This window comes from Zymoseptoria tritici, chromosome 8, assembly GCF_000219625.1.
Source record: "Zymoseptoria tritici IPO323 chromosome 8, whole genome shotgun sequence".
In the NCBI taxonomy this organism is placed as follows: domain Eukaryota; kingdom Fungi; phylum Ascomycota; class Dothideomycetes; order Mycosphaerellales; family Mycosphaerellaceae; genus Zymoseptoria; species Zymoseptoria tritici.
This window is the reverse complement of record NC_018211.1, coordinates 1,734,359-1,749,223: the sequence shown is the minus strand read 5'-3', so window position 1 is coordinate 1,749,223 and position 14,865 is coordinate 1,734,359. Positions and strand designations below refer to the sequence as shown.

The following is a 14,865-nucleotide window of genomic DNA, read 5'->3' as shown; positions in this document are numbered from 1 at the left end:
CTCTTCGTTTGTGCCGTCCTCATTTCGTCCTCATTTCGTGATCTTGACGCGCTGCGAGGCGCCGCGGGGGCAGTCAAGCCTCTCGCATGCAACTGCGGGACGAAGTGAAACCGCATCCCTGTCTTGAATCTGTTGCTCCCACGTCCATCTCGTACATTTCTTCCCGTCGCAAACACCCGCCTCGTTCTTCATCTTGCTCGCGACTTCCCATTGCAACCTTTCCTCGAGGACTACCGTTGTTTTTAGCATTGTCGCGTTTCTTCCAACTCTCAGGAAATCCTCGAAGTATTCATCCTTCTCACCGCCCCCAACCTGACCCCAGCAACCACGCATCAACATGAATCATGGCCGACGATGGACCAGCCCTACCTTCACGATACCTCTCGCAACGCCGCAAAGACCCGCTTGATCAGACAAAAGCTCATGACCTCAACCATCGCAGCTCCCAGGACGAAGACACCATTTCCAGGAGCAAGTCTCGCTACCGAAAGCGAACCGGTACCTCAGCCGGTTCACCACCCCAGTCGTCTCCTCCCGTACCGCAACTCCCGTCCGATTTGCCAACGCGGTATCACACCAAACACAGCAATGTGCCTTTCCAGCCTGCAGGCCAGGAACAGCTGGTCCACGATTCGACACGGCAGCAAGATATCAGCACCAATGAGGTCCGCCAATCTGACTTGCGTCAAGCTAGTCCACCAGTGCAGTCCCGCGCGTCTGATCCCCTCCTCGGTGATCGAGCCAAGGACGACTCTCCCGCGATGAATGGCCGCTACAGGAGCACTCGAACCAGACGTGAACCTGCTGCTCCGCAAGCTTCTCCATCACCACCAACTGTGACTCAATACGAGCCAGGCCACTACCCTCAGCCTTCGGGAGAGCTGTTCCCTCCCGTCAAACCAGTGGAGAAGCCAGTGCGACAAGATGGACCTCCACAATCTGGTCAGATCCGTGCGACCAAGAGCGTCAGCGAGCTACCAAAGTATGACGACTCCGACGATGGTTGTCTGGCGAGATTCTTCAAGAGGAAGAGAGGAGAGGCTTCACCAGTGGTCGAGAAGGCTCCAATCGCCCGGCCGGTGAATTCAAGAGGCGAGCTGTTACCGATACGACCGGGTGGAGGTGGAATTGTGCCGGGCACAGACGCACCGGTCTCTGCTGTGAACGCGGGCGACAGGTTAGTACGCGTGGAGTGCGGCAAATCGGAGCGTGTCTTCCCTGTCACAACGACCACGACACCTACGGACATCATCAAGAGCGCATCAACATGCATGTCAGAGAGGATAGATGTGAAGTCGGCAATTCTGCTGGAGCACTTTGGGACAGTTGGAATACAGCGGCCGTTGAGGAGATACGAACACATACGAGATATCATGAACAGCTGGGATATGGACAAACAGAACAGTCTCTTGCTGGTGGATCCCGCGACAGGCAGCGTCGAGCCGGAACTCACGCTTGCGGGCGTACCCAATCAGAAACCTGAAGATCAGAGCTGGTATCTGTTCTACTCGCAAAAGGCAGGCAAATGGGAGAAGCGTTATGTGACGTTGAAGTCGGACGGACAAATCACCTGCAGGAAAGATGAGGATAGCAAGGTCAAGGATATTCAGAATGTCTGCCATTTGAGCGACTTTGATGTGTATACGCCAACACCAGAGAGATTGAGAAAGAAGATCAAGCCACCGAAGAAGTTTTGTCATGCGATCAAGAGTCAGCAGAAGACGATAATGTTCGAGTCGACGGAGAATTTTGTACACTTCTTCTCGACCAGCGATAAGGCTACTGCGCATAGCTTTTATGGTGCGATTCAGGGTTGGAGGAGTTGGTATTTGGTCAATGTTTTGGATGAAGGGAAGAAGACGAAAGCACCGCCGGCGGCGGTCACCACTGATACGAAAGCTCGCCACACCAGCAATGAGAACGCCGTCAAGGCGCATCGTCCGGGCGAGTCGATGGACTCGCATTACCAATTGGGTTCCTTCAAGCCCTTGATTGATGCGGAACGATTTGACAGACCAGCCCACAACAGTGCGGGCGAAGGTTTCACCAAATCTTCTAATCAACTCGACACGAACATCTCACCCGAACGCCGAGCATCCACACGAAGGAGCAACAATCCTCCCATCGCTCTGAACAATAAAGCAATACTCGCCGATGACGAACCTCTAGCAAATCTCGCCCGATCAGGATCACTGAACCGACATAGCTCTGTGAACAGACACCGTGTCTCCGACAAACGACCACAACCCGCAGCCACTCCCGAATTCAACGACAACAGTCTGCTCGGTCGGAAGTACTCCCAACGCCGCCGCGAGGTCTCCGGCCAGGAAGACGAAGAACCATGGACCACAGGGCCCAACCTCCTCAACGGAGGCCTGCGCGACGAAGATCTTGCTCCTCGCCGTCAAACTTCCACCCGCCGCCAACCCACCGCCGACATCCACCGCTCCCCATCCACCCGAGATCGCACCGTCCGCGAGCGCCGCACATCCAACGACATGGTCCGATCCGACACCCGAGCTCGCCACAACCAAACTCAAAACCAAATGCCCAAACCCCTCATCGACCTAACCCCCGAATACCGCGAAGCACCCCAATTCTCCAAGAAGAACCTCGGAAAGGGCTACGTACCCGACTCCACAAACGGCGAGAACGGTGGACCCCTTATCGAAAGCGCTACGAGTCCCGAGGACGTGCTAGGGATACCTTCGAGCACGGATTGGCGGCATCGGAACGCGAATCCGGGGGCTTATGAGGTCGGTGGTGGAGGAGGATTGCAGAGGGGTGGATCCGTGAGAGCGAGTGGTTCGAAGTCGAGGAGTCCGGCCGGCAGGGAGACGGCTTTTACGGGTGAAGGACTCTTGGGTGCGATGGGAGAGGGGAGGAAGGGGTGGGGTGGGGAGAGTAAGGGAAGGGGAGTTGTAGTTGATGAGAGGACAGAGGGGGGGTTGGTTGAGTTTAGTCGGTGAGTTGGGAGGTAAGGAAGAGGACAGGATCAAAGTCTTGGAATAATTCCTCTTCTGAGTCGTTCTCACTTCCCGTTCTCTTTTCTTCTCGTCTTCAGTGCGATGCTACGACGCACGTTCTGCACTGGCATCCGACGGAAAGGCATTGAGATCACCACGAGGTCATTGGTTATATGTGTATGGGTAATATCGGAGTCCTGCGTGTCTCGGAGGGATCGACTTACACGAGTGAGGTAAGCGCCAACAATTCCGTTCTGTCACATGCTAAATCTCAGCCTGAATCAACAGCGGGACGCAAGTCTGATAATACTCTCGCGCTGATGACTCCACTTCACTTCACTGCTCTTCCACAATCAAAATTGCTTCTCAATGACTTACAGCTGCATGCATTGTCTCATCAATTGCTTCGAGACAGTCTCACTCCATCGCCTCATTGGCTTGACATCCGTCGCCGTTTGCTGAGAGCCCCGAACTGTTCTCTTCTCTCTTCTTCCTCAATCATCATCATCATCCACAGACGTCCAGACTCCTTCGTCATCATACACCTCTCGCAAGAGATCAGCATAGCAACAAACGCCGCCGAAAAGCATTACATTCTTGATCATTCATCGACTTCACCTCACACCCCTCAAAACGACAACGGCAGCTCAACACCACAATCATCACCCATTGAAACCACCAATTCCGTCCACCACGTTCCACCAACCAACCACCACGGCAATCATGCCCTCCTCCTCAACCCACACCACCCGCTCCGAAACCCGCCTCCTGCACCTCTACATCTCCACCTACCGCCAACTCTACCACACCGATTCTTCCGCCGCCTACTACGTGACGAGACACTTCTCCTCCCTCCTCGAACTCCCCATGTCGGACATCATCGAACGCGCCACGGCCGATCAAAAGCTCTGGTGGGAGTGGAAAGTCTACCTCCGGAAGCACGAGAAGAGTGAGGCGCTGTACAGCGTGAGTTTCTTGTTGGGGGATGTGAGTCGGGAATTGATGGCGAGGGGGAGGAAGGGAGAGGCGAGGGTTTGGAAAGGGTTGGCGTTGGAGGTTGTGGAGATGGCGGGTGGGGAGGCGGAGAGGGAGGAGGAGGGGAGGAGGTGGAGGAGGGTGGGTGGGTGAAGTGGAATTGGCACTGGAGAAGGTGGGAGAGAGTGCGGGATAGTCGGTGAGTTGGTTGATGGACGACTGGCTACGAGCGGCGAGCGGAGAGATCCAGTTGAAGGAGAACTGGGCATCGTTTGTCTTGTCAGGATGTCTTCCGGTGGGATTTTGGTCTGGCCAATCTTGGAGTAACAAACGACTTGGAATCATCTTCGATTTGGAGTGGAAAAGTTGTCGAGCCTCATCCGCGCTGCATTGGAAGGAGGGACTCGGCCAGGACACGATCGCGGTCTTGAACGAGCGGTCGCTACTACCTTTACGCCGGCGACAGGAGCATGGCAAGCAATGCCAAGCATTGAAGCATCATATTGGGCTCGACTCCTACTCCAGTATCCTTGCATCTCCACATCTTCATTTCGAAATACCACGTTGGCTCTCTTCCCCATTACCTAGCCGGGCTGACATCTCTAAAAGTGTGGTCGTCCAATTCCACGTTCCACACCCCGACCTCTCACAATGTCAGGAATGCTGCTCATGCGCGCACTGTCCCGCCCGCACATCTTCTGCTGCGTGTCCATCTCGTGCTCCTCGGAAGTTTCAAGCCATTGAGGAGCACGTTGATCATGGAAGTGAAGTGAAGTGAAGTGGAGTCCCATGTGAGACGGTGCTGCTGCCAGATCAAGGTTTAGCATGTGACAGCACGCTTGAGATTTATTCATGCAGCTTGCATGTGCCCTCCCCTCCCTCCGACTACAAATGCCTGGATGTCTTATCGTACATGCATCCGCCTGGAACAACAACGATGCGCTCGACAACCAAGTAACCACAGTCCGCTCAACATCCAGAGTCAGAACACATCTACTGCTTTTCCCAACGCAAGCCCACCTCGACATCTCGCCAACAAGCGTGGTCGTTGAAATCCGCGTCACGCTTTCGAACTCATCACCATGGAGAGCGCAGAGTGTCACTTCGGCAAGCTCTCGCCTGAGCTGCGCAATGAGGTGTACTCTTATCTGCTGCCGCAAAACAGTACCATTCCTCTGCTGCCTTCCCCCGAAAACGGCAGCTATCCGAGCTTCGAAGGCATTCAGCCTCCCATCACAAAGGCCTGCCGACAGATCCGCAACGAGACCAAGCCAATGCTGTACGGCAACAACAAATTCATTATGCCGCTGAGGACGCACCTAGGGAATGGACGGTACTTCCATTGCTGCTTGGCAGGCTCCATGAAGAGAGTCACGGCGTGGCTCCAACAGAATCCCATCGGATCATCTCCAATCAGAGATCAGGTCGTCATTACCATCGAGCTTGCGGAGACCTATTGGATACATGATTGGCCAGGTGAGCGTCAACCGTGGGTGGACTTGCTGAAGTCACTGCAAGAGAATGGGTACTCCAACAGCGACTACGTGATCGAGGCAGCCGTCTATCAGGTTGGGCTTGGGCGGCTGCTAGGTTGGCGCAACCGGAGGACTCCGCCGAACACTATCGCGGAGTTCCGCAAGTGGGGACTCAGGTGCGAGACTCCATCGGTGTCGACTCCTGAGTTCCCTCGGTTTCATTCTGGTGACTATAGGTACCGACCTTAAGCCGTTCGGTGCGATTATGGTGGGGAGGTGATGCGGCGGGCCTCCACTTGTTGAGGCTGTCTTGGACCTCTTCCAGCGGTGATCGATATTTACGATGCTTTGGAGGCGAGCCTGATCGTTGCGGTGTCGATTGACATCGCGACACAATCGAACTGGCAAGCGATCAGCAGCGGGGCATTGTGCGCGTGGTTTTCCCGTGAATGCATTTTGCATCGAAGTTTCGCGTCCTGGGCAAAAGTGATCTTATTTCAACGAGCGTTCTCCCCAATGCCAATATTGTCCGGCCTGTTCACCAAATCCATCTCCCGCTCATCGCCAGCCGCATGAGAAGGCAGCAGACTTCCGTTCTCACCTAGAGCTGCAGTCTCCTTTGGACTCCCACCGACAAACCAGTCGTCAACCCGCCTCGCCAACTTCGTGCTAGGTTTGTCAATGCAGATTTCCGCCCAGTGCGCCACAACCAAGCACGATGGAATCAATGCTGCCAGCAGCAGAACGTATCCCAGAAGTGTGAACAGAGGATGCAGGACCGTGGCGCCCTCCTCAGAATCGTCGATCCATTTATCCCTCCCGATCAAAGAGTAAACCACTGACCTGAGCATAGAGCCCAATAAGTTCAACACAATGCGGTGCGTCAGATACAGCATAAAGCTGAGCCGTCCCAGATACCGCATGAAGGACGCCTCGAACAAGCGCCTGACGCCAGCCAGATGGCACGATGCGAAGATGAACAGGATACCAGACCAGCACCACCACAACCGCATGCCGCCTTCAATATTCTTCCACGCCGAAGGTACGAGATTGTCCAACCATGCGTATCCTTCGCGGGTGTAAAACTGACTTCCCGATGGTACTCCAGCCAGCAGCAGTCCCGTAAAAAGCATGACAACGCACGCCGTCTTCAAGCCTCGTGTCGTCCTCCGGGTCAACTCCTCGAAACCTCCCGCATTCCTCACATAGTTGGCAATAAGCATACCCGTGGCAAACAGCCAGAAATTCCACTCGCCCCTCAGGCAAGCATATCCCGCAACACCCGCGATCACGAGCGTCCTCTTCCGATACTCAGAAAATCGACTGACGGCCAACAGCACCCCAAAAACCAACATCGACCCGGAAAACTCGTACGGAATCGTCCACAACGTCCAGTCATAATCGTGTTGCCCATTATACTCGTCCCGATTGATCTGGAACGGATTCGCAAACCGCTCCGAGACTCTGACATAGTCCCACAACTGCGCGAAAATATTACTCCGCTTTGTAATAATCCCCCAGTCTCGGAGACCAAACCACATCTCGAACACCTGCCACAGCGCAACCGCGAAGCACGGCACGTACAATCGTATCCACCGACGAAACGTCGCCGATCCCAGCGACTGCAGGACTTTCTCCTGCTTGCCTCCCGCTTGAATCGATCCCAGAGGGCCCCAGGATAACACGAACCCAGACAACACGAAGAAGACGCTCACTTGCGCGTGGCCGGAACACATCCACAACCGGAAGATGGGCAGTCTCCAGAAAGCCCAGAGTTGCCATCCGCCGGGGAGGTGTAATTTCTCGTCGGGAATCGTGGTGGCTCCGAAGGGTGCTTCGATGTAGTATCCGGACCAGAAGGTGAGGTTGATGTGGTAGATCATGACCAGGAAGGCGGCTACTCCTCGTAGACCGTCGAGCCAGGCGGTTTCGCGGAGTTTGACATGTTCGCCTCCGGATGGTGGCCAGCCGAGGAGGGTTTGGAGGGAGAGGAGGCCGGTTGGCCGGGAGCCGGTGAACATGTTAGGCCAGGTTGCTGGAAATCATGCGTGTTGCTGTGATGGTGTCGGCACGATCGGCCGGGAGAACATTGTGTGGAATTGCTATTGTCGAGTTGTGTAAGAACAGACGAAGGGGCTGAACCGGGAAGTCGGGCTTCCCTTGGCGAGATTGAGTTCGGCTATTGCTCACAAGGTTCGGTAGCGACGGTTGGTACCGGGTTATCGCTGTATGTTGCACTTGGAGTGATATGGGATAGCAATAGCAGCGTCAATTGATTGTCAGATTCAGCAGAGACTGCAGTGTGGTGTTCGGCGCTCAGAGACATTTCGCCGCATCGGCTTCCCTGCTGTGCAAGTTGCAGCACATACACCTCGCTACAGCAGCAATTCCCGTGGAAATAGCTCATTTGAGCTCCATGGATGGACCTTCCAGTCCTCGGAGTCGCCAGCCGGCCTATCTCCTCGCTGTAGTCAGTGAGCTGCCTCGCAAAGCACATGCACCTATATTTTCCATGCCAGTCCACGTTAAGGATCTCCCAAAATGGGAATAAGATACTGTTTGCGCAGCTTTGCCTTGCGAGTCCAGCGAGGGCAGTCGCGCGTGATGGGCGGCAAGCTAATGTCAAAGGTGGTCGCTTCCGATATGGGTATTGCTCAAACTTGACGGCTTCAGTATTGTAAACTTGAGACTTTTCTCGAGCATTCAAGTCGACTTGTCGCATGGCCGGCCTCCATTTGCTTTTCCTCATATCTCGATTGTGGCACGTCTAGCGTGTCGTTTTCCGCAATGCTGATTCGGCTGGATTGGAGAAGTTGCCTTGCTGCGCCTAGAGGTCTGGGCCAGGATCGATGCTTCGGGTGTCATACAGCGCCTCTGCAGGCCACATTTCTCACAATGCCATGAAGTGGCTTTCCCGATGTGCGTGCTTGCCAGTCGCTCGTGTGCCCGTGTTGCCACACAGTCGTGATCTCCGTTTCGACGCCAAAAGAGCGACGCCGACGAATCGGGACATTCTTGGCAAGCTAGCTCGACAATTGAATAAATTCGCAACGTTTGGGGGCAATGGCAAAAAGAACGAACTTACAATGAATGCCGCCTTCCTCCATCTACCTCAGCTTCGACATACCAGATACAAAAAGCTGTAGAATGGAGGGACAAAAGAAGATGTCTTCTAATATTGCCCAGTCGGCTACTATTGAATAGTAGCCAGTCCTGAGCAACAGATCTCGCCGGCTACAGAGAACCGGTCGTGATCACCCACCAATCGCCCGCCAATGAGAAACTCAGTACTGAGAAGACCTGAAGGCTCAATTCCATTCTTGATTTCGGTCTTTTTCGGGCAATTTAAAGGAGATTTTAAGCTCGAAAAGTCGGAGGCCCGGGCACTATTTCTTATTTTCAAAGTCTTACAATCGACCTTGCGGGAATGCTTTGTTGGAGGGGCAGAATTTTTAGCAAATATATCCCTTATTTTTAATTCTGAACTCCGAACTTATGCCGCGGGTCGGAGGTGGGAATGGCCGGCGGAGTTTGGATGGGAGCCGGAGGCGTGACGTACACAACAACGACATTGCTTTGCAGAGCCGTCGGTATACGTACTCGACTTGCATACGGATACCGAGAGCATCGGCCCAAGAACGAGAGCGCTGTCTCGCAGGTCTGGTCGTTGCAAGCCGCCAAGGCAGAGCGTAGTATCCTCTCAGACTCTCCGCACAACACGACGGCGAACACGATTGCTTCGAGCCCGCACGACGCTCGACGACGCGCATGGGTCCAGCCAAGGTGTCCTCGCGTCTCGACGAGAATCTTTCTTGGACATGTATGCTGCCTCTGCAAGACATCGCCGTCCATCTCTTTGCACCGGAAATCCTGCTCTTTCTACACCTGGGACTCCAGTTCGAAGTGCGCCGAGGAACGGCAACGCGCTCTAGCCAACGACACTGCGCACGCGTGGAGATTCCATCTATCTTGGAGCGATAGATCGATCTCGCCAGGCAGCTGCTTTATCATAGCCTGGGATCGTGCCTGCCATCGTGGACAGGCTTTACAGCGTCGACTCCTGATTCCATCCCAGCGGCGTCTGGAGACGAGCCCAGCTGTGTCGATGATTGAATCGCTGCAAGGGAGGCTGCTCGCATCCGCAAGAGATACGAGAGGCCGGCTCATGTGAAGAAGATGCTGACCCGCTGTCAGCTTCTCCTCGAGGCGGAAAGACTCTGAGCCAGGCGGATCACATGCCATCAGGCGCTGAGACAGATCATCAGCTGCATGCGATACGCCGCACGAAGGAATCATCTGAGAAACGATTTGATGGTCCATGGCAGATGGTAGTGTGAAAGCCCTCGTCGAAGGTGAGGTTGGATTTCACATTCTATCGGCTGCATTTCGGCTCCACGTTTGGATCTGCGGTGAGTGCTCGCTCATCTCGCGACGACTACCTCTTCTCTTGTACATCTACAGGCGTGTGATACATCTCGATGAATATATCCATGGCGGCTTCGTTACTCGAGTTGTACTCTCGAGCTAAACAGACACGACGGACAGGATGCTGAGGATGATGCAGAGGCACAATCTCCCACACAGAGAGGCAGCCGTGGACATTCTGCACGACAACTCACCAAAAAGAGGCAAGCACAATCGCCAACACTTCCATATACACATCTTGCATTAATTCAATCATTACCTCGTCTCTTCTCATCTCATAATTCATCAAATCATTAGAACATCCCATGCTCCACCCCACTCTCTTTCCCACACCGCCTCACCTTGACCAACTTACAGCTCTTCGCCCTCCTCAAACTCTTCGCCTTTTCCAATCCAAGATTTGGACTCTCCACCCAACAATCCTTTACATGACAAGTCGTCGCAATCCCCGATCTGCTCCTCAACCTCACCGGCGGAGCCATCTTCGCCATTTTCGCTTCCAGCGCGGCGACGTCCACGAGATCCCAATTCGATAGACTCGCGAGCACGATCTTCTGCGGTGTTTCTGCGACGTGCATGGTCTTGAGAGGACTTTCCCGTTGGTCTTGTCGAAGGGTCGAAGCGCTGCTGCTGGTCGTCAAAGTGCCTGAACTGGAAGCCGAGCAAAGTGCTGGTACAGCACGGGCTTCGCCGGACGTGCTGCGGCTGTAGATGCTTGAGCGGGAGAGGCTGCGGTCGAGGATGTGCAGGTTGTCTGCGGAGAGGGCGCGAGGTGGCGGGCGGAGATGGTCGGTTGTGGGGGAGTGCACGAAGTCGAAGTCGAAGGTCTGGTCTGGTCTGGTCGGGCGACGGGGCGGAGGGTGAGTGGGTTTTGGAGGTGGAGTGGGGAGCCAGTAGTTGTTTGGGAGGTAGGATGGGAATGGAGGTAAAGGCGATGGAGGAGGTGGGCCGATGGGGAGGGATGTGTGGGATCGGAGAGGTGGGCGAGGGGACAGGGAGAGCGGTGGTGCTGAGGAGCGGGTGGTTTGAATTCCGAGACCGCGGATGTTGGCGTTGTGGTTGTCGGACGGGATTGGAGGGAGCTGGTGGACTTCTGCGCTGGTCCAGGGCGCGAATGTCTCTCGTGAGAGGGATTGTGAAGAGCGGCATTGAAAGGACATTGCGGAGCCAGTGGGATAGCGGGTGAGTCGTTTTGTGGGGTTGTAGGGCAGGTGGAGAGGTAAGAGATCGCTCTCTCGGACGATACCGAAGAGGTGGCATCGGAATGGCTCGTTGACTTTGCGTAGTAGGATGAAGAGGATGGTCGAAGCGAATCTGGGGGGAATGTCAGCCGAGCTCGCAACGGACGATGCAGCTCCCGACTTACAACGCAACCATGCTCGCCAGTATCGCCACTCTATTGACGATGCAAGGATTGCCTCTGTCCAGAGGTGAGAGTGGGTATAGTCCTCCCTGCGACCTCCCCATCTCGCACAGCGGATGTCTCGCACCCGTCCAAGTCACACTGACCAGACAAGTGACCAGCCACAGCGACATCAACACCCGGAGTGTAAACGCCGCCATCTTGCGGAAGTTGTCGACTCGTTGGCTTTGTACTTGGTGTCTTGCTCGTCGCTGGAGATGTGCGGTGGTGTTCTGAAGGGCGATGTAGTAGAGGGAGAGCACACTCTGGCAAAGAAAGTATGTCAGCGTGAGTTCGGTTTGTGACATGGAAAGCGCAGTCTCACAGCTACCAGCAACATCACCGTCGATGGAATCTCCATGGTCGTCACCGCACCCACCGCCAGGGCGTATACCGCACTCGCGGCGATGTACAACGCACTCCACATCAGGACTTGCTGGCACAGTACGATCCCCACCCGCCCGATTCTGGACCGCAACGACCGATACGCAAAGCCATCTTTCTCGGCAAAGTGGTTGATAGCCATCTACTCGAGTGTCGATGAGAACAAGAATACCGGTGCGAAGTCGTGCGGCGTAAAACGATGCAGACGGATGCGGATGCTGGCAGCCGTCTCTTCATGCATACTCTTCACGGCGTCACATGGAGGAGGGAGGGAAAGGGTGGACGGCGATTCCACGACCAGCCATCTTGTCGCGTTGAGAAGCACGAGATGGACACGCTGGAGGCGAGGTGCTGGCGGGAAAGTGCGTGCATGAGGAACATTCCTGAGAAATTTCGGGGGTTGGAGTGTGGAATGTGGATTTGGAAGCACACCAGTCATGTCTCATAAAATGGGAAACGGCTGGAAAGATTCCAGCATGGGAGATGAGTTTCTGAAAGAGAGGTCGTAACGAAAGATCGATCCCACTCACTGACTACCATTGATTGCAGCACTGTCAGTCAAAGCGCAGCCGCGAACGAGAAGTACGGCAAAAAAAGACATGGTGGCATAGCATCCAGGATAATATCTGGTCTGCAGCAACGACCACAATCTCGCAGATGTACCGAGAAATGCTGAAGCATTGCTGCGAAATGAGCGTGAGAAGCTGGAGCATGCGCATCAGACAGAATCGCAAAGCTGCTGATGTTTGCGGAGTGCCCGCCCGCCACTGGAAACAAATGTGGAAATGCTTTTACTGCCGAAGCATTCACCAACCCCGAACGGACCCGGGCTCGCCGTCAGCGTATGGATAAAGACTGACCATCACTCAGTCATTCCGTCGCTTCGCATCTCATTCCCATCTCCTGGAACATCGCCTCAACCACACTTGCATCTTCGAGCTTTTTCTCCTGCCGAGCTTGGCTCTTGTCCTCTGTGTATTTGTCCCAATACCACCGAAGAGTTGCTTTGACCACACAGCTCTTCTCGGAATAGCCTCTCCTCTGCAGCGCTCGCACCAACTCGCCCCAAGCTCGATCTACGTATATCATGCCATCTGTCCAATCCTCGACCAAAATATGGACAGCAAATACCAACTGTCCCTTCAGTGGCGATTCGTTAGCCGGGTTGCGTCTTAGCCAAGCTGCCGCCCGCAGGACAGAGTTGCGGATCGTTTCGTATTCGTTGACGACAGACACGTGGTCGCCCAGGGGTATGATGAATTCGTTGTTGCCGTAAAGCATCGGCTTCGTTTCGCCGCGGATTTGGCTGCATGCCCGTGTGATTGGAGGCTGAACTTCTTTGAAATCCTTTTCCCTATTTCCGGGAGGCTGTATCTCGGGAATGAGCTGGATAGTTTGATTCTCTGGCAGTAGGTAGGAGTACACCTCATTGCGGAGCTCGGGCGAGAGCTTGCCGAAGTGACAATTTGCGTTCTCCATGGCGAGGGTTTTGAGAGCGTTGACTGTGATTCGAAGTGCTCGGAAGGCGTTAGGTGAAGTGAAGTGAGGCGGTGAAGTGAATGCGTGGCGAGGCGGCAGAATCTTGAAGTTGGTGCGTGGAATGGCTGGTCCAGGAAATTGCTGCCTTCGGATGTGGCTGCGGTGACCAGATGCTTGTCGTTGTGGTAGTGGAAGAGATGCGTCGTTGAGGTGGTGGATGTGGTTCGATGTGATTGTTGATTGCGCAGTCGGGGTTGATGTTCGGCGATGGAAGAGGTGTTCGTGGAAGAGATGAAGCATGCGCTTTTCAAGAAAAGAAGGGCGTGAGCAAGTGAGCGCTAGTGCGCTTGCTTGTGATACTGCGCGAGCTCCTGAGCTCTTCCGAGCTGTGACTCGGGCTCAATCAAAAGCCAGAGGTCGCATGTGCAAACAAGGCTCGATTCTCCAGGGTGGCCAGAGCGCTGTTGTCGCCGCAACACCACAAATTCTACCATCGTGTTGAAGGTGCTCAGATATGCACTTCGCACATCAATCCCATCTCTCGAAGCGTCTGTTCAACAAGATCTTCTTGCTCCCGCAATCTCTCGCCCAGATTCTCGCCGGCAGAAGAACCAGCCTGCACGTGAAGATGTACTTCGACCAAGCAATTTCCCTCGGAGTATTCAGTCTCCCGCAGCACATTCGCCAAGCTACGCCACCGACATTGGTACGCCAAAACCGTCGTGCGTCGGACCTGGTCAATCAGAATGTGTGCGTCAACGACGATTGGTACCCTAAGCCTCATCTGCCTGATCGGATTTCTTCTGAGCCAGTCCTCCGCCTGCGTTACGGCCGTCTCAAGAAGCCAGGGAAAGTAGCGTCCCTTGCCGCTGGGAGGCGTTAGGCACAAAACGATTTGGTTACTTCCGTAGAGTATTCCAATAGTCTCGGAGCGAATTTGTCGGCACACCCGCGCAAGGGGAGGTTGAATGTCTTCGCCCTGTCTGGTCCAGTCGCGAGGATCACGAGGGACGTTTGGCAAAGTGCAGTCCTTTGGCAGTAGGTAAGAGTACACCTCGTTGCGAAGTTCCGGTGATAGCTTGCCGAAGTGGCAGTCTTCGCTCTCCATTGTATCTTAAAGCTTCGAAGATTTCGGTGAAAGCGGTGCCGTTCGCCAGAATTGGAGGTGGTTAAGTTCGTGAAATGGAGGGGAGTGGTGGAAGAGGTGTTGTGGCGGAAGCGGAGAAAACTTGAGTAAGGAGTCTAAGAGTCACGAGTGAGGTGTCTACGAGCGTGCCAGCTCGTGATACAGAACTTGAAGGGAAGTATTCAGTAATCTCAGCATTCGTACCGCTGACTGCTGATTTCACTTTCGGAGGAATGTATGCAGCTAGTGCGAGAGCCCAGTGGACCGAGGGGTTCAGCTGAGGAGCCCATGCCATAAGGTACTCTTCGCACTGTGGCAAGAGCAAACCGCTGCGGACACCACTAACAGACCCTTCATGAAGTCGTCATCCTCTTGTGTGTCTATGAACAATGTCAGTTAAGAGTCACTTTGGCACAGTCTGGCTGTCAGTCGCTCACCCTCTTCCACCTCCTCCTCCTCGATGTCATCGGCCGCACCGCCGAAGCCCTCTTCCTCGCTCTCAAGTTCCGGACCTGAACCGCTCTCAGAATCGCCGGAGTCACTCTTAGAATCGCCAGAGTCACTCTCGGAATCGTCGGAGTCGCTCTCGGAGTCGGAGTCGGAGTCGACATCACTGTCGTCGGACGCGTCTTC

General features: G+C 54.6%; 4 protein-coding genes across 4 annotated transcripts; 2 read left to right on the top strand and 2 right to left on the bottom strand.

Moving 5' to 3' along the window:
• Nucleotides 1-344: 344 nt before the first annotated feature.
• Nucleotides 345-2,969, top strand: MYCGRDRAFT_110574 (uncharacterized protein; the record flags this gene model as incomplete). The annotated part of the gene is made up of 1 exon (XM_003850226.1): nt 345-2,969. The coding sequence occupies one exon, from the start codon at nt 345-347 to the stop codon at nt 2,967-2,969; it is 2,625 nt and encodes an 874-aa protein (XP_003850274.1).
• A 720-nt stretch (nt 2,970-3,689) lies between these two features.
• On the top strand, nt 3,690-4,094 carry MYCGRDRAFT_95348 (uncharacterized protein; the record flags this gene model as incomplete). Its single annotated transcript, XM_003850227.1, has 1 exon — nt 3,690-4,094. The coding sequence occupies one exon, from the start codon at nt 3,690-3,692 to the stop codon at nt 4,092-4,094; it is 405 nt and encodes a 134-aa protein (XP_003850275.1).
• A 1,236-nt stretch (nt 4,095-5,330) lies between these two features.
• Nucleotides 5,331-7,493, bottom strand: ALT-3 (acyltransferase, class 3; the record flags this gene model as incomplete). The annotated part of the gene is made up of 1 exon (XM_003850084.1): nt 5,331-7,493. The coding sequence occupies one exon, from the start codon at nt 7,435-7,437 to the stop codon at nt 5,914-5,916; it is 1,524 nt and encodes a 507-aa protein (XP_003850132.1).
• Nucleotides 7,494-9,657: 2,164 nt separating this feature from the next.
• Nucleotides 9,658-11,404, bottom strand: MYCGRDRAFT_95346 (uncharacterized protein; the record flags this gene model as incomplete). Its single annotated transcript, XM_003850083.1, has 4 exons — nt 9,658-9,664; nt 10,036-10,078; nt 10,197-11,155; nt 11,208-11,404. 4 exons carry the CDS (start codon nt 11,402-11,404, stop codon nt 9,658-9,660), a joined length of 1,206 nt encoding a protein of 401 aa, XP_003850131.1.
• Nucleotides 11,405-14,865: the final 3,461 nt, after the last annotated feature.